The sequence below is a fragment of the Oncorhynchus mykiss genome, chromosome 17, assembly GCF_057628025.1.
Source record: "Oncorhynchus mykiss isolate SJ-2025 chromosome 17, ASM5762802v1, whole genome shotgun sequence".
Classification (NCBI taxonomy): Eukaryota; Metazoa; Chordata; class Actinopteri; order Salmoniformes; family Salmonidae; genus Oncorhynchus; species Oncorhynchus mykiss.
Window position 1 is genome coordinate 44,621,747 of NC_143038.1, and position 19,408 is coordinate 44,641,154.

General features: G+C 44.9%; 1 protein-coding gene across 4 annotated transcripts in view; it reads left to right on the top strand.

Moving 5' to 3' along the window:
• LOC110494279 (sodium-coupled neutral amino acid transporter 3) overlaps positions 1–19,408 on the top strand; it is an 80,044-nt gene that overhangs the window by 6,772 nt on the left and 53,864 nt on the right. The window contains exons 2-5 of one of the 4 annotated variants that reach the window (XM_036950364.2): positions 15,113–15,450; positions 16,230–16,262; positions 16,494–16,578; positions 16,733–16,848. In XM_036950364.2, coding sequence (XP_036806259.1) covers positions 15,239–15,450; positions 16,230–16,262; positions 16,494–16,578; positions 16,733–16,848 — 446 coding nt within the window. In that variant the 5' untranslated portion in view covers positions 15,113–15,238. Of the gene's footprint in view, positions 1–15,007; positions 15,451–16,229; positions 16,263–16,493; positions 16,579–16,732; positions 16,849–19,408 lie in introns of all 4 variants that reach the window. The other 3 variants (XM_036950363.2, XM_090205699.1, XM_036950365.2) reach the window with 3 other exon arrangements.

Consider the following 19,408-nt stretch of genomic DNA (forward strand, 5'->3'; position numbering starts at 1 on the left):
AGTCATGCTCCATAACTCAGCATTGATCAGAGTGTCATTAGGCACGGGATGCAGGGCTATAACTAGAAGTAGGCCAGACTCCGAGACATGCCCTTACCCCTCTACTATCTCAATGGCTTCACTGTGACATCAGCAGCAGGGGTGAGGAGAGGTACTAATCTATTTAGAACAGCTGCTTGGGAACACAGCCCTCACATTGGACAGGATTCACTTCCTGGAATGTCAGGAATCAGGATGTGACTTTAAACGTTTTGAATTTGTTACCCTCAGCAGAGCCAGATCCCTCTATTTCTTTTTCCAAATAGAAAGGTCTGAGCCGAGCCAGAGCTTTGTTTTGGGTTTTAAGTTAGAGGTATGGCACACATCTCTCATTTTGTGAAGTCCTGGTAGTTATCTCAGCTGTTTTGTGGAACTATAAATGCTTTTGAAATAATTTAACCTAAAACCATTGGCAACATGTGCTCACAAGTCCTATAACAGCGGGGTTAGCCTAGCCCTAGACCCATTTGGTACGATGGCATGTGATGTAGTCGGGTCCTCGGCGCTGAACCATAGTGGAGGCCCATCACTGGGAGTTGTATTTCCAGCTGGATGGTTTCCCCAGTGATGATCTCTCTCCTCGTCCACGTGATGAAGAGAATATAGAGGGAGAGAAGAGAAGATAGGGCTGGGGAGCCAGGAGAGGATGCTTTTTTTTGTCTGGGACCACGTCTATGATTTGGGTGGCTGGACAATTTTTAGGCTTTGACAATTTTTAGGGCCTTCCTCTGACACCGCCTGGAATAAAGGTCCTGGATGGCAGGGAGCTTCGGTCTCAGTGATGTACTGGGCCATACACACTACCCTCTGTAGCACCTTGTGGACGGATTCCAAGCAAAATGTTGACACCTGCTCGTCAAACATCTCATTCCAAAATCATGGGCATTAATATATTGGTCCCCCAGTTGCTGCTATAACAGCCTCCACTCTACTGGGAAGGCTTTCCACTAGATTTTGGAACATTGCTGCGTGGATTTGCTTCCATTCAGCCACAAGCATTAGTGAGGTCGGGCGCTGATGTTCGGCGATTAGGCCTGGCTCGCAGTCAACATTCCATTACATCCCAAAGGTGTTCAATGGGGTTGAGGTTAGGGCTCTGTGCAGGCCAGTCAAGTTCTTCCACATCGATATCGACAAACAATTTCTTTATGGACCTCGCTTTGTGCACGGGGACATTGTCATGCTGGAACAAGAAAGGGCCTTCCCCAAACTGTTGCCACAAATTGGAAGCACATAATCGTCTAGAATGTCATTGTATGCTGTAGTGTTACGATTTCCCTTCACTGGTTCAGCCCGAACCATGAAAAACAGCCCCAGACCATTATTCCTCCACCAAATTTTACAGTTGGCACTATGCATTCGGGCAGGTAGCGTTCTCCTGAAATCGGTTGAAACCCAGATTCGTCCTTCGGACTGCCAGATGGTGAAGCGTTTCCACTGCTCCAGAGTCCAATGGCGGCGAGCTTTACATCACTCCAGCCGACGCTTAGCATTGTGCATGGTGATCTTAGGCATAAGTGCGGCTGCTCTGCCATGGAAACCCATTTCATGAAGCTCCCGAAGAACAGTTATTGTGCTGACGTTGCTTCCAGAGGCAGTTTGGAACTCTGTAGTGAGTGCTGCAACCGAAGACACACGATTTTTACACGTTACCTGCTTCAGCACTGGGTGGTCCTGTTTTGTGAACTTGTGTGGCCTACCACTTCGCGGCTGAGCCGTTGCTGCTCTGAGCCTTTTCCACTTCACAATAACAGTACTTTGAGTTGACCGGAGCAGCTCTAGCAGGGCAGAAATTTGCTGAACTGATTTATTGGAAAGGTGGCATCCTTTGCAGGTGCCACGTTGAAATTCACTGAGATCTTCAGTAAGGCCATTTTACTGCCAATGTTTGTCTATGGAGATTGCATGGCTGTGTGCTAGATTTTATACACCTGTCAGCAACTGGTGTGGCTGAAATAGCCAAATCCACTAATAGTTTACCAAGCGATGAAGAAGCCAGTCAAGATGCATACAATGGTATAACTGTATAACTTTTTGAGGATCTGAAGGCCCGTGCCTAATCTTTTTATTCTCCTGAGGGGCAGAGGCATTGTCATGCCTTCTTCACGACTGTGTTGGTGTGTGTGGACCATGTTATTTAGTGATGTGGCACAAAGGAATTTGAAGCTCTCGACCCGCTCAATTACAGCCCCGTCGATATGGATCCGTTTCCTGTAGTCCGCGATCAGCTCCTTTGTCTTGCTGATGTTGAGGGAAAGGTTGTTATCCTGGCACCACACTGCCAGGTCACTGACCTCCTCCCTACAGGCTGTTTCATCGTCGTTGTTGATCATGACTACCACAGTTGTGTCGTCATAAAACGTAATGATGGTGTTGGAGTCATGCGTGACCACACAGTTGTGGGTGAACAGGGAGTACAGGAGGGGACTAAGCACGCACCCCTGAGGGCCCCCCATGTTGAGGGTCAAAGTGGCGGATTTGTTGTTGCCTACCCTCACCACCAGGGGGCAGCCTGCCTGGAAGTCCAGGATCCAGATGTGGAGGGAGGTGTTCATCCCCAGGGTCCTGAGGTTAGTGATGATCTTGGAGGACACTATGGTGTTGAACGCTGAGCTGAAGTCACTAACTGCGTTCTCACAACTCTACCTACATGTACATATTACCTCAATGACCTCGACTAACCGGTACCCCCGCACATTGACTCTATACCGGTGCCCCTTGTTTATAGCCTCGCTATTATTATTTTACTGCTGCTCTTCAATTATTTGTCACTTTTATTTATTTTTTTGTTGGTATTTATTTAAAACTGCATTGTTGGTTAAGGGCTTGTAAGTAAGCACAAATTGTAATGTATTCAAGGTTCAAAAAGGCTTCTAAAGTTTGTAACAAAAAATCTATCAACCCCTACAAACATTTATATTAGCTATAATCAACATAATAATTCATATTATCGGTTGCTGTAGGATTATTTTCCTGCTGTAGCAAACTGGCTCAAATTAAGATCTTACATCTGTATGCATGTTGGGTATAAATCTATGTAAGAAACCTAATATTTACTATATACTTGATCAGAAAGATAATATCCACAATCAGAGAGTACACACACAGTTATTGATATATGCTGTGGTGTATGTTGAGAGAGAGAGAGAGGAAGAGAGGGAGAGGGAGAGAGAGAGAGAGAGAGAGTTAGCGAGAGAGAGAGAGAGGAGGAGGAGTATCTCAGAGGCTGACACAAATCTCTGAGTTCTTAGTTAATCTCCCATTCACCCAGCCAGCTAATCATGATGGGACTCAATGGGCCTGGAATCCCTCCGAGAGCCAGTGAACAGGGATGGGATTAAGTATTGAGTGGGGAGAGGAGATTGGGAGCGAAAATCAAGTAGAGAGATTGTAAATGTTAATGTCATATTAACAGTAATAATTTGGTAGGTGCTTATATATGTGTGCCTTATTTCACGTGTGTATTAATACACAAGTGTGAATTGAAAATGTGTCTTTTGTATATCCCAACTCCCCCTGAGACAGCCTCGGAGAGTGGGGTCGACACTGGATCAATTAGGTTTAACCCAGTTAACACCAAACGTTCCCACAACTTTAGAGAATGTTCCCTTAAGAGTCTCATTAGGTCATTACCTAACATTTTCATAGGAATGTTCTAGTAATGTGTAAGGACTGTTTCCAAGAGACCATTCCCTTAATGTCAAACAGAACTTACCCAGAAAGTGGTTACCATGTTCTCAGAATATTCAATATCAATGTTGTTGACACATTTTATTGGAATGCTGCAAAAATATTCAAGAGGGTTAGGAGAATATTCCATCAACATCACACCAAACATACACAGAACATAGTTGCCATGTTGTAAAGGGGTGGAGGAGTGGCGGAGCGAGTTCTGGGCAATCTCTGCCCATGGCACAAACACCGCCCACTCCCCTGGCCAGTCCTGGCAATAAGTCCTCTGAAACCTACCCACATCCTGGTTAACTCTCCACCTGCCCATTACTCTCGGGGTGAAAACCTGAGGTAAGGCTGATCGAGACCCCCAGACGTTCCATGAACGCCCTCCAGACCCTCGAAGTAAACTGGGGACCCCGAACAGACACTATGTCCTCAGGCACCCCGTAGTGCCGGAAGACGTGCGTAAACAAGGCCTCCGCAGTCTGAAGGGCCGTAGGGAGACCGGGCAGAGGGACTTAGAAAAAAAGTCCACAACGACCAGGATCGTGGTGTTACCCTGTGAGGGAGGAAGATCAGTAAGGAAATCCACCGACAGGTGTGACCATGGCCGTTGTGGAACGGGTAAGGGGTGTAGCTTACCTCTGGGCAGGTGCCTAGGAGCCTTACACTGGGCGCACACCGAGCAGGAGGAAACATAAACCCTCATGTCCTTAGCCAAAGTGGGCCACCAGTACTTCCCACTCAGACAGCACACCGTCCGACCGATGCCTGGATGACCAGAGGAGGGTGACGTGTGGGCCCAATAGATCAGCCGGTCACGGACAGCAGACGGAACATACAGACGCCCAGCGGGACACTTGAGGGGAGTGGGCTCTGCATGTAGCGCCTGCTCAATGTCTGCGTCCAGCTCCAACACTACCTGTGCCACCAGGCAGGAGGCCGGGAGTATGGGCGTGGGATCCATGGGCCGCTCCTCTGTGTCATACAGCCGGGACAGGATATCTGCCTTGGCGTTCTGGGAACCTGGTCTGTAAGAGAGGGTGAAAACAAAACGGCTGAAAAACATGGCCCACCTTGCCTGGCGAGAGTTCAGTCTCCTCGCCGTCCGGATGTACTCCAGATTTCGGTGGTCAGTCCAGATGAGAAAAGGGTGTTTAGCCCCCTCAAGCTAATGTCTCCATGCTTTCAGAGCCTTGACGACAGCCAACAGCTCCCGGTCCGCCACGTCATAGTGGCTTTGACTATGCTCCCGGTCGCCACTATAATGAGGGAAATAATGAGGGAAATGGAAACCAGGTTTGTAGGAAAACAAGACAAGACAAATGGAAAATGAAAAGTGGATCGACAATGCCTAGAAGACCGGTTACGCCGACCGCCGAACGCCGCCGAACAAGGAGAGGAAACGACTTCGGTGGAAGTCGTGACACATGTTCTCAGAATATAAGATATTAATGTTCTAGACATGTTTCATGGGAACTTTGCAAAAACATGACCTGACGTATAAAACATAGAATGTTCTGTCATGGTCCCCTGGAGGTTTTTGTGTAGTTCCCAGCTTGTTCCGGGGACGTCCCTTAAAACATTTTTAGGGCGTTGCCTGATGGTCTCAAAGAAACGTTCTCCCCACCCCTCAAAAAACTTGTTACTTTACAAACCACCCCTTGTTACTGTTGCAGAGCCCATCAAGGCCCTGATTGGTGAACTACTAATATATTTACAGCTTTTTGTCTGTTGGCAGGAATAGGGACACCAATACACACACACACAGTGCTTTTAATGTACAACATTTCAACTTAAATATTTGACACACATGATTACATTGTGCATATATATTTATACAGTAAATACTATTCAACATGTCCTCACTTGGGATTTGAATTCACAACCTCTTGGTTAACAGTATTCCGATCATCCTGCTACACCACCATGTCTGTGTCCATTATCAGTTAATCTGACTATTCTCTCATCATTCATTTGATTTACTGTCTGGCTGTCTAATGTTGGTGGGGGCATATTACTTAGTTTTAATGTTACTCCTTAATCACTATGATAGCGTGAGTGTGATTTTAACAGAGCCGAGATGTACTTTGAAGTGCAAAGTGTAGCAATGCAGGTGAAATCAGTCATTGACACAGACTGGTGTAATGGGAAGATTGGAATGCCATGAACCAAGAGGTCGTGAGTTCAAATCCCAGGTGAGGACATGTTGAGTAATAATGACTGAATAAATTAATAATGTAATCATGTGTGTAAATTGAAAGCTTTGTTTGTGTGAGTGTTTCTAACCATACCAACAGGGAAAGTACTTCATTGGCTTGGCAACAGTAACAATGTGTGATGAAGTTTTTTCGACCATCAGGCGACGCCCTAACAACATCTTTAGTAACGTCCAAGGAACAAGACGGGAAGTAGACAACAATCTCAAAGGGACCATGACAGAATGTCTTATGTTTTAAACGTTATTGGGCACAGGTAACCTTGTTTTGTGTATGTTGGGTGTGACGTTGATGGAATATTCTCCTAACCATCAGAAAACTGGACACATGAATGTTCTTGCAATGTTGCCATAAAATGTGTCTAGAACATTAATATCTTATATTCTGAGAACATGGTAACCATGTTCTGGGTAAGTTATGTTTGACATTAAGGGAATGTTCTCCTAACTATAACGCCAAAACACGCTAAATAAGTTCTCAGGAAGTTTTTGCTAACATACATAGAATGTTCCTGTAACAAACAGAAAACTGGACCCTCAAATGTCAAAGGTTCTCTTTCCCTAGAATTGTTAGCTGGGAAGTGCCTTGCTCAAGGGCACATTGACACCTTGCCAGCTCAGGCATTAGAACGACCAACCTTTCAGTTACTGGCCCAACACGCTAACTGCTAGGCTACCTGCCACCCATGTTGGGAGCAAGAGAGAGAAGAGGGTAGAAGTGTGAGGAAGAAGGGATATAGTGAATTAGAGCAGGGGAGGGCAGTGAGTTCTTGGGGAATGGGCGATGAAAAAGAGTTCCGCCTGGGCATTAGAACAGATGTGTCTGACTTTGAGGCTCTCTCTGATAGTGTCTCAGCAACCTCACTTGCCATTCAATTAATTGGTCTGTGACTGACTGGAACTACTTGAAACAAAGAGAAATCAACGGCACGTAGATATAAAGTAGAGCTGAAGGGTCCCATGTGTTGATTGATTCAGTTGTTTAAGCACTTAATTTAGCAGTCCAGTCAATGTTATGCTGCTGAAAGAACGCCAAGTAGTATGCTGAATGGAAGCTGATAGTTATAGCTGGTGCCAGTGCATCCCCCTCACACTGAAGTATTTGTGGAATGAAATGAAAATAGCAATGTGGATAAATGTGAAGCACACCCTTGTCTGATTGCTGTGTGTGTAGAACCAGAATAGATAGATGACAGTTCAGCCCATCCATAATGTTTACTAAGACTAGCGTTTCACAACTTTACCAGGTAGGTTTATTTCAGGTGTCCACTGCATCCATCCGTCCGTCCGTCCGTCCGTCCATCCATCCATCCATCCATCCATCCATCCGTCCATCCATATTCACACGTGCTGGTGCCAACACGCCTCTGTTTGTGACATGAGGCTATTTTTAGCAGCATAGTGAGTTTGTGTGTGTGTGACACACATGGGAGGTTGAATCCCGATTTCCCACCTGAGTGAGAGTGGCTCTAGCATAATCCAGTCATCCTAGGGAAAGACAGAGACAGGCTGTCAGAAGCCCCCAGACTCTCTTCTCCACTGTTTGCTCTTAAACACAGGGAGACACACGTCTATTTTCAGCTCATCAGAGAAATTATGTGGAAAAGTGTAATCTCTTAATCTGTTGGAAATCTCTCCACACTGAACGTTCAGCCCACTAGAGAGAGATGAGATGTTTTCTAGTCAGACAGTTGTCACTCAGAGCCCTGGGGATTTCAATTTGACAGCCAGCAAGACAGAAAAAACTAAATACCTCAGTGGCACATCATGAGATTTTCTCATGGTAGCCGAATTGCGTTTCTATTTGACTGTAATGCTTAAACCCTCATCTTGCTGAGGTAAGGTCTACCACAGATAATTTCCTCAGTATCTATTCTAGTGGTTAATCAAAATACAATACAGATTGGTGGGTTGTAAGGAAAACATGTATATGGAATCAAACCTCTGTAGCCACAGGGGTTTGGGAAAGTCAAAGGGCTTTGCTGATTGGATATGGAGCAGAGGCACTTTTTCCCTGCCTGAGGAGAGTACCAAAACTGCAAAAAAATCCCTTATTATTTAATGATAGTCCAAAGCCTCTTCAACAGATTAAGCTCAAATGAAATTACAGTGGACTAATGAAGCACAGAGCCTTGACAGTGTTGGAGGAGGGGTGCCCGATAATTCCTCGAGCAGACTACTCACACACACACCCACCTACGACACTCACACCCACAAGCACACCCACGGGCAATGTAAGTAATCAGTGTTGGTAGATGTGGTGTGCGGGTCAGGGTCCTGCTTTGGAGTGGTTCTGGGTTCGCAGTAAACACTTATCTTCTGGTCCGCACGCACGCACACACGCACACACACACACACACACACACACACACACACACACACACACACACACACGGGCAATATAAGTAATCAGTGTTGGTAGATGTGGTGTGCGGGTCAGGGCCCTGCTTTGGAGTGGTTCTGGGTTCGCTGTAAACACTTCTCTTCTGGTCCTCATACATCTTCCTCCGGGATGACGTCTCTTAGCCATGTTGCCTACGTCAGAGTAGCCTAGCCCCAGCAGCACAGACTGAGGGTGAGAATTTGAGGAGGGTTTTTTGGGATCAGGGCTCTTCAAGGCTTGGATAAACAAGCAAGCCTCTGACAGATTAGACAGGGAAGGAGGACATTGATTTTCTCCCACACAAAGCCTAACAATGTGACATTTGCTCTTGCGTAATTATGCCCCTATTTCCATCCCTCCACCCCCCCACCCCCACCCTTACCGAACAAGCTCCTTTCCTCTGGGGACATGGCCTTCTGTCTACACAAAGCAGAGACCCAACAACAACACCCATGAAACCCTGCAAGAACAGAACACAACAGCGGTTTATAAAATCACTGCATCCACAACATCCACTGGCTTAGGGAGCAATATAGGGATCATTGCCAATAGTCATTCTGTGTCAGCCTTTCCATGTGTACCTTAATGCTGCATGCAGAGCAGTAGCAAATAAACCCCATCTATTAATAGTTGTTTATAGAGAGACCTTTAAAAATAACAGCATGTTGAAAATAATTAAACTCTCTCGATGTAATTACCTGACGCCACATGTGCACCTCCCTAGAGGTGGTGAGTAAGCCTGCATGACGTTCTCCCAACAAACTACTTCCTGTCAAACTACACACACACACACACACACACACACACACACACACACACACTTTTAGGTAGCTAATCTGGGAAAGTGAGGTGTTTGAGATTTAAGTGATGATGGCTGGGCAGGCAGGCTTTGTTAATTGTGTATGAAGGGTATGTGATGATGGTGGCATCATGCCGTACAAATCGTTGGCGATTGGTGCCGATTAAGATGAGGGAGGACCGTTTTTTGGTTTAATGAGCATGGTCTTATTTCTATTACAGCATATTGGATGACTGTCATTCATATTCCATTCACCCAGCTCAAACATTAATACGTTTGGGCTACTACATGATACTCTAATTTCCCTATATCCATCATGAGGTTGCTACAACGTAGCCTACGAATGAAAGTTTACAACGTAGGTGCACAGGTCAAGATCTTTTTGTTGACAGACCGTAGCACATTCAATACCGCCTTGCACACTCTTTCTTGCCTGCATCTAGCTCATCTAGATTGTAATAATTAGTCCAACAGTTGCAAACTATATTTTCTGTTGTACAAATGCAGGTATGTTTATCTCCATTTCGTTCCGTTTGCTTCCGTTTAAGAAAACTTTTTCAACAGAATCGGCTGAATGAATACACCCTGATCAAACGCAAACACAGAACTAGCAGCCACATACAAACAACATGATCACACTCTCTCCTCCTCTCACATTTTCAATGAACAATAGAACAGCTTCAATGAACAATAGAACAGCTGTCTGTGACCAGGTGACAAAACCTTTCCAAACCAGACCTTCATATCATATATTAATTTATATTTATTTCACCTTTATTTACCCAGGTAGGCCAGTTGAGAACAAGTTCTCATTTACAACTGCAACCTGGCCAAGATAAAGCAAAGCAGTGCGACAAAAACAACACAGAGTTACACATGGAGAAAAACAAGCATACAGTCAATAATACAGTTGAAAAATAAGTCTATATACAATGTGAGCAAATGAAGTGAGAAGGGAGGTAAATGCAAAAAAAGGCCATAGTGGCCAGGTAAATACAATATAGCAAGTAAAACACTGGAATGGTAGATTTGCAGTGGAAGAATGTGCAAAGTAGAAATATAAATAATGGGGTGCAAAGGAGCAAAATAAATAAATAAATACAGTAGGGGAAGAGGTAGTTGTTTGGGCTAAATTATAGATGGGCTATGTACAGGTGCAGTAATCTGTGAGCTGCTCTGACAGCTGGTGCTTAAAGCTAGTGAGGGAGATAGTTGTTTCCAGTTTCAGAGGTTTTGTAGTTCGTTCCAGTCATTGGCAGCAGAGAACTGGAAGGAGAGGCGGCCAAAGGAAGAATTAGCTTTGGGGGCGACCAGAGAGATATACCTGCTGGAGCGCGTGCTACAGGTGGGTGCTGTTATGGTGACCAGCGAGCTGAGATAAGGGGGACTTGGAGCCAGTGGGTTTGGCGACGAGTTTGAAGTGAGGGCCAGCCAACGAGAGCATACAGGTCACAGTGGTGGGTAGTATGTATGGCTTTGGTGACAAATCGGATGGCACTGTGATAGACTGCATCCAATTTATTGAGTAGGGTATTGGAGGCTATTTTGTAAATGACATCGCCGAAGTCGAGGATCGGTAGGATGGTCAGTTTTACCAGGGTAAGTTTGGCGGCATGAGTGAAGGAGGCTTTGTGATCATAACCACTAACCGCTACACACAGCCTACATCGTTGTCACCATATTAGCTAACGTAATAGTCATAATAGCTACTAGAACTAACGTATTACTAAACCCGCTGCAATCATGCAGTACAGTGGACAGCAAGCAGTTTAGCAGTTACGCTGGCTGGCCCCGGTGGCAATACATGAATAAAACCAAAAGCTTACCATGACTTGGAAGAATTCCAGTGTTGAATAGCTATAGCCAGCTAGCTAACATAGCATCACTCTCTGTTTGAGCCAGGTGTTTGATTAGGCTAAACTCACTAGTTGCATTCGCTAGCTAAGTAAGTGAAAGTTTAACTTCTTAAGGTATAGGGGGCAGCATTTTCACTTTTGGATAAATAGCGTGCCCAATTTCAACTTCCTGCTACTCATGCCAAGAATATAAGATATGCATATTATTAGTAGATTTGGAAAGAAAACACTCTGAAGTTTCTAAAACTGTTTGAATCATGTCTGTGAGTATAACAGAACTTATGTAGCAGGCAAAACCCTGAGGACTAACCGTTCAGAATTTTATTTTTGAGGTCTCTGTCTTTTCACTGAGTTCTCATTGGCAAACAATATTTCTTAGGAACTTGTTCCCAGTTCCTACTGCTTCCACTGGATGTCACCAGTCTTTGGAATTTGGTTGAGGTTATTCCTTTGTGCAATGAAGAAGTGGCCAACTAGGAACTACGTAACACTGTTGAGAGTTGTGCAAGACTTGAAAAGTAGCTTGGTTTGTTGTCTTCCTGTATTGAACACAGATAGACCCGTCTTCAATTTGATCGATTATTAACGTTTAAAAAGACCTAAAGTTGTATTACAAAAGTAGTTTGAAATATTTTGGCAAAGTTTATAGGCAACTTTTAAAATATTTTGTAGTGACGTTGCACATTTTGGAAGCTGTTTTTTTCTGGAACAAACGCGCCAAATAAATTGACATTTTGGATATATATGGACGGAATTAATCGAACATTAGGACCAATTGTGATGTTTATGGGACATATTGGAGTGCCAACAAAAGAAGCTCGTCAAAGGTAAGGCATGTTTCATATTTTATTTCTGCGTTTTGTGTAGCGCCTGTAGGGTTGAAATATGCTACCCTCTTTGTTTGCTGTTGTGCTATCATCAGAAAATAGCTTCTTATGCTTTCGCCGAAAAGCCTTTTTTTAATCTGACATGTTGGCTAGATTCACAACGAGTGTAGCTTTAATTGCGTATCTTACATGTGTGATTTAATGAAAGTTTGATTTTTATATCAATTTATTTGAATTTGCCGCACTGCAGTTTCCCTGGTTTTTGGCCAAGTGGGACGCAAGCATCCCCTACACCATAAGAAGTTTAAACAAATAAAAAAAATATAGCTCTCTCTCTCTTTTGCTTCTCCTTCATTTTTAAAGAAATTAATTTGTTCAAAACTGTTCAACTATTCAACTTTCTCTGTCTTTCAGTCAACTACTCTGTCTTTCAGTCAACTATAACACATTTTATGCACTGCAGCACTAGCTAGCTGTAGCTTATGCTTTAAGTACTAGATTTATTATCTGATCCTTTGATTGGGTGGACAACATGTCAGTTCATGCTGTAAGAGCTCTGATAGGTTGGAGGACGTCCTCCGGAAGTTGTCATAATTACTGTGTAAGTCTATGGAAGGAGGTGAGAACCATGATAATCCTAGGTTTTAAACAATTTTTCTTTTTATGAAATTCACTGAGGATGGTCCTCCCCTTTTTCTTCTGAGGAGCCTCCGCTGCTACAAATGTGCTATCTTAATTTAACCAGTTTCTCTCAGCGTGAAAATGATCATGTAGCAACAGAAAATGTGAATTATTATGTGCATTATAATTAATGGTAATTTTTGTAGTAGTTGATAATTTTTTTTTTAGGATAAATCAAGTCTGACATTTTAAACCGGAAATTACAAACTTTATAAGACTTTTTAAACCTCGAATTCACTACAATTTGCATTTCCTACTGCGCAGGAAACTTCTCTGTGACAAAAGAGTGATCAAATTGAGATAGAACATCTGTATGTTATTCAGGATGTGATCTCATCGCTACTGTGATTTGACCCAGATAGACCTCTTCTCATCAACACACAACCTCCTTTTCTCTTATGTTTCATACTGTAATATACTGTATGTATACTGTAGGTGTAGTATTCTGGTTTTGTTCTATGTGTGATATCCTGGTGAGATGTCTCCAAGTCCTGGAGATCTGTGTGTCCTTGCTGCTTACACCGCACAGTGACTGCCCTACATTTGTCATTGTAATTGTTATCCTCTTCATCGCCACACATTCTCTTTCATCTTCAGTGACTCACTCTCTCAGGGGCTTAGTGGAACAATAAATTAAGTCTTCAAACATACTGTATTCATACCGTATTCCCTGTGTCTGTGGCTAAAGATATGCCAAGCATTCTGGCTGAATGAAAACACATTGGGTTTGTGTTTTCACACCCAGCTAGCTGAAGGAAGTCACATGTTGCTTTAGTTAATTGATCCAATGGTTATTGAAGATGTGATTCTGCCCAATCAGCTTTGACGTGGAGAAGCTCCACCCTGTGAGTTCATCCCAGAGATCCCCCTGTGGTTCAGCCAGCCAATCACACATCCTTTCCACTTCAGATCCTCCTCTGAGCGTGCTCTCCAGCCTGTCTGTGATTCGTGAGCTCTTTGAGTGACAGAGAGACTCCTCACTGGCGATGGGCTCCTAGGGTGTGTGGCACCGCCTACCGCCCTTCCCCTGCCACACATGTGCGTGAGCGCGGGACACCGGTAGCTGTGGAATTCAAGGTGGCGTCTTTTCAATTAGGACACAATGAATTACCTTTTCAGCCCCTCGAGTGGCCTGGCAAGCTGCAGCAAAGGGGGCCCCGGCAGTATAATGATGCTTGGCACAATAGCATCACTGTTCTCCGGCCCGTTCCCAGGAAACCACACAACATGCGCCATTGTGTGCCGTGTTTTGCTGGCTGACCACGTTGCCCGGCTTTAGCCAGAGAGACAGAGGAGCCTGGCTGTGCAATAAGGCTCACATCACAACGTGGTTGGTGGAGGCCAGTAACACAGTGACACAGGCCATGAGGGGCTGCTGCTCGATGGAGACTCAGATTTATTCACCTCCCTCAGTCTTTGATGTGCTAAAATCATTTTACGAAAAGCTACATTTAAAAGGCGGGCAGGGGAGGGGAGGTGGTGGTTGTAGGGGTGGTGGGAAGCAGGAACAGGGGGCTGCTGAGGGGACCAGGCCCAGTGAAGGGGGCTGGAGCACTGAGAGAGAGCACTGTCACTACGCTAAGCTCTTCCTAATTAAATAAAAAAAATGGCGAGCTAGAACAAAAAAATTGGGAACAAAGACGCCCAAAACTGGTTCCAAGCTAGTCATAGCTGGTTCTACTGCCTTTCATCTCCTTCTTCTGTGGGTCTATGTGTGTGCCACCTTCTCTAACCCCCCTTCGCCCCCAACTCTCTATACCCCCTTACTCCATCCGCACTTTACCCTTGTTTACGCTGCATAGCTAATGGAGAAATTAGTGGTGGTGGCTTTCAGCGACAGCCAGAGAGGGAACCGAGGTAGACAGGAACCAGGAGATGTATGTCACAGGAGTCTTTCAGGGGCCTTTCAGGGTCCCGCACACCAGCAGCTCTGCTTAGACACCACTGCAGGGGACCTAGGACACAGAGGCCCCGTATAGAGGGGCCCGAACCATCCCTCACAAAGCCTAGAGTGTCACAGCTAACTGGGACCTTTTCTCTTCCGAGGAAAGGGAGAGGAAAATACCTTTCAGCTGACAACTCAATAATGCTAGAGATTCTCCCCTGAATCAAAGGTTGTTTATCAACTTAGCTTTCCGACTTCAGTGGTGGTGGCTGGTGTTTTTATCTTATGTGCGACAAACTGAAAATAGAAAGTGTTTGTGTTGTGTTGTCTGCTCCTCTAGCGTTCTTAGAAAGCACTTTATAACTCAGGCACGTTTAACAGGGGCCTACCAGGAAGACACAGACAGACTCATTATATCTGCCAAGAGCAGGCCTCTTTCAACATGCCTCTTATAGTCGCCAGCAACTCATTTGTACTCAAGTTGTACAATTTGTATCCCAATTCTGGATCTAGATGGCTGTGTAAGATGTGTAAGATATGCGAGCTTATCTGCATTTAATGAACTGTCTGTAATATTCCAGTGATTGTGAACATAATTAGATCATCAGCTGTAGTCTAACTGCCGCTTGTCTATTATTTCCTAGACTCCTGAAGGAAAAGAGGACATCAGACACACACACACACACACAAATACACACACACACATCCATCAGCTGTAGTCTAACTGCCGCTTGTCTATTATTTCCTAGACTCCTGAAGGAAAAGAGGACATCAGACACACACACACACACACACACACACACACACACACACACACACACACACACACACACACACACACACACACACACACACACACATCCATCAGCAGAAAGATGAGTGACGATAAAGCAGCTGAAAGCGTTGAACCTGCTCCACCAGCTCTAGCACCAGCGGCAGCACCAGCTCCAGCTCCAGCACCAGCACCAGCTCCAGCACCAGCACCGGCGCCAGCAGAGATGAACTCTATTCCCAATGGGAAAGGCCATGAGCCTGGGGAGGAAACCACAGCGGAAGCCAAAATACCACCAGGAGACACCACAGAGCAGTAAGTATACGCTCAGGTACATGATAGCAGACTACAAACATACAAAAGTATACACAGGCTTTTCATTTGAAAAAGTAGAGTATACACAGATAGAAGATAACCTCATCCCCAGGCTCATTCGCTACTGCATATAGTGTTCGACAGAGAGAGGCTCGGCTGGTGGACAAGATTAGATACAAGATAGCAGACAAGGGGAACCTTTTCATCTAAAAAAAGTAGACCCTCTGGTATTTAGGCAACATATTACATTGGCTGAGTATTAAACTATTAGTGCTGAGTGTGATGTGCTCCCTCACTGAGCTTTGTTTTGTCAGAGTGTTGAGGTGAGCTCTGCGATTGGCTGCCTTGTCCTGCGGGCAGGCTGCGCGTGTGACCTACTGTACTACCCTCTGAGAGTGTCACATGTCTCCCTTCACACACCCCACAACAACAACACGGCTCTTTGTTAACTACTCCGGATATGTGTGTGGAAATGTGTGTCATGCGTACCTAGTACTGCCTAGCATCAGAGACTGCATTCCTTTGCTCTACTAATCATGAGGTCACCTCCATCAGCATGCAACAGACCTGCCCCTCAGTCACAGGAAATTACATGAACTGTTTAACATACAACGTACAGTGTCTCCTCATATCCTCTTTAGTGCTTGAATGCATTAGTTTACACAGACTGTGTCACTGTCTCCATCATGGCTGCATTACTGAAGGTGTGTTTATGTTGTTTTTCCTCTTTGTGCTTTCATTGGATGATGGATCGTCTTTCTCTACGCTACTTTTTTTAGGGAAATTGTTCCTAATAGTGTCCAAAATGTCAGGTATGTAACATTGACAAGGAAGGGATATGTTTCGGTGTACTGTTTGTCTCACCTATGACAATCACGAGTTGTGATAAGGACAGAACAGTACCATCCAGCCCCAGCCTCCTATAGCAGTAGAATGTTATCCTATACGATTCCACAGTTCTCTCAGAGAGTGTGTCCTTGAGTTGTGGTTGGATAACATTTTTTGTTGTTTAATGTGCTTATGAACGTGCTTTATTCTCACAGAAGTGAGGATCCAGAGGCTAACCTTGCAGAGAGTCAGGAGTTCCTGTCTAGCATGGAGGACAAGAAGGCCACAGGCTTCACAGACGTAAGCCAAACCAATAGGGTGCTATGGCCCCAGTGGATGTTTCAGATGAATATGTAACGTGTGTTCATTCTCTCCTTCTGTGAAGCAAGTTTGATTGTTTTAAGCATTGTGCTAACAAGCGTGTTCTCCTCTTTGTCTTTATCCATGGAATCAGTTTGAGGGGAAGACCTCTTTCGGAATGTCAGTATTCAACTTGGGCAACGCCATCATGGGAAGTGGAATTCTGGGATTGTCGTACGCCATGGCCAACACAGGGGTCGTCCTATTCCTGTGAGCCAACATAGGTGGATGGATGGATAAGTGGATGAATGAGTTCATGATTGTAATGAACATACACTAGCTTACATACAGTTCTACAGAGGTGTGGATTCAAGTCACGTGACTTGAGACTTGACTTGGCAAAAATAAAAAACACTTGACACTCGCCTTCGACTTGAGCAGCTATGACTCTGGACTTAACTTGGACTTGAGCTGTAACACTCAAGAGACTCGAGAGACTTGGATTTTCCCCTCTCAAACGAGCAGCACCACCTTCCTCTCCTTTTAAATTCTGCATTACACCATGAGCATACATTCGTGGCAATTATGTTGCTCAAAGCGGAGAGTCACATTGGGTTATATGGTAAATAACTGTTCAATTCAGTTCTGCCTTGTGCCTCCAGATGCAGAAAGGCATGGGGGAAAATAGAGTATTGTTCTATATTTTGACCACTTCTCGCTCAAAAATATGTGCTCTGAGCAAGAGTTTCCATAAATGTTTATTCTTAGCCAACCACAGACCATGTTGTGGGCTGGGTATAAACAATACCACTTTATTCTAATTGGAGATTTCACAATGTCAGTCAAACTGTAGCTGTACTATCACCACTAACGGTATATCATCATTTGGATGGCTTTTCTATTATTAATGATGATTCAAAAAACATTTATTTAATGATCTGTGAAATGTATTATGTAGGCCTATATACTGTATTAGTAGGCGTAATGTAAAGAAAACAAAATTAAGGACGTGTGACTTGACCTGAGCTTTGGAACGTGGGACTTGAGAGTTGCCTCTTATTACTTGGGAATTGACTCGAGACTCGAAGGTTAAGACTTGAGACTTGCTTAGGACTTGCTCAATTGTGACCTGGTTCCCATCTCTGCAGTTCTATATGGTGAATGCTAAGATAAATGAGTAGGTGCATGTACACAGATGTAAACCCAGAGCATAACCCAGTCAGGCATGCTCACAGTAGCCACAGATGTTCCTGATTCAATTGCACTCCATTTAGTCCCTCTAAACTGAGCTCTTCCATGGACAGAAATAGCCCTGTAATTATTTAAAGGCAATTAACCAGGTGGTAGACTGTATGTGACAGGCCTAATTGAACAGTCACTAGATTCAAGCTAAAGAGTAAATACATCTTTACTGTGTAATAGGTATCATAACTACAGCTGTGACACACTGGCAGGTGCGTAACACCTTGTGTTTCATGTGATACATGTGCATTGAGATGAATAGGGGCTTCAAAACATGTGTGGACTAATGAAAGGTAATGTAATGGGGCCGGGGTGGAGAGCTTTCATTACTATGCCAATAGCAGTGTTGTGCTGCTGTGTTAAACCGATGCAATTACAGTGATGGATGCTGGAAATAACCTCAATGTGCTTGCATCTGCGTGTCCTATCTTTTGCTGTGATTGAATATGTGAATACTGAATATACATGAGTGCATTCTCAGGAGTCTGCCATGCCAGCTAGGAAGAATAATCTGGGCTGTGGTGGCGTCTGCTGTCAGGACGAGTCACAGAGGGTTTAGCTTCACAGGTGTCAGATTGGTTATGTAGGGGTTATGTAATGTGTCTGTGGATTTAGCACCGAACCTGGCCCATTATATTCTGTGCTGATTATCAGTGTTGCTGCGTGTCTCTGCATGACCCTACTGTCCAGCTCAGGTTTCCAGTTGATAATCTCACCCATAAATCAATGACATACCATAACATCCACACTCCCTTGTCTTCCTCTATTTACCATCAAACCTCCTCACCCCAGTAGCGAGGGTACAAGGTGGCAGCAGCCATGGGATCTAGGTTGCTAAGTCTTGTTCCACGAAAAGCTGTATGTGCTGTAAACTCTCATAATGCTGCTTTTATTAGAAAACTCTCCTAGCCCAGGGGATTTGTTTACCAAGTGACCTTGGATAGGATTACAATACAATAGCGCTCTACCTAGAGGTAAAGAAATGTTTGGGATGTGTGGAGTAATGCCAAATCTATTGACTGTTTACTAGCAGGGTCTAAATTGTAGGCAGGGTGACTAACAAAATCTTCCAAACTAGAAGTATACATGCTCCCTCTTGTTAGGAAGAGAAGAGAGTTTTGCAGACTCCGACCGCAAAACCTGACTCAATAGGGGAGGGTCCGAGTGGGCATTTACCATCTGGGGAGGTTCCGGTGCGGGACGAAGTACCCACTCCGCTCGCAGATCCGACGTCTTCCTCCATGGTGGCTCTGGTGCGGGAATCGTTGCAGGAGGAACCGGACCATAGATCATCGCAGAAGGCTCTGGACTGAGAACCCCTGCTGTTGGCTCCGGACTGAGAACCCCTGCTGTTGGCTCCGGACCGCAGACCGTCTCAGGAGGTTCCGGACCGTGGACCGTCGTTGGAGGTTTCGAACCGTGGACCGTCGCCGGAAGCTCTGGACTGGGAACTGTCGCCGGAAGCTCTGGACTGGGAACTGTCGCCGGAAGCTCTGGACTGTGGAGGCGCACTGGAGGCCTGATGCGTGGTGCCGGCACTGGTGGTACCGGGCTGGTGACACACACCTCAGGGCGAGTGCAGGGAGGA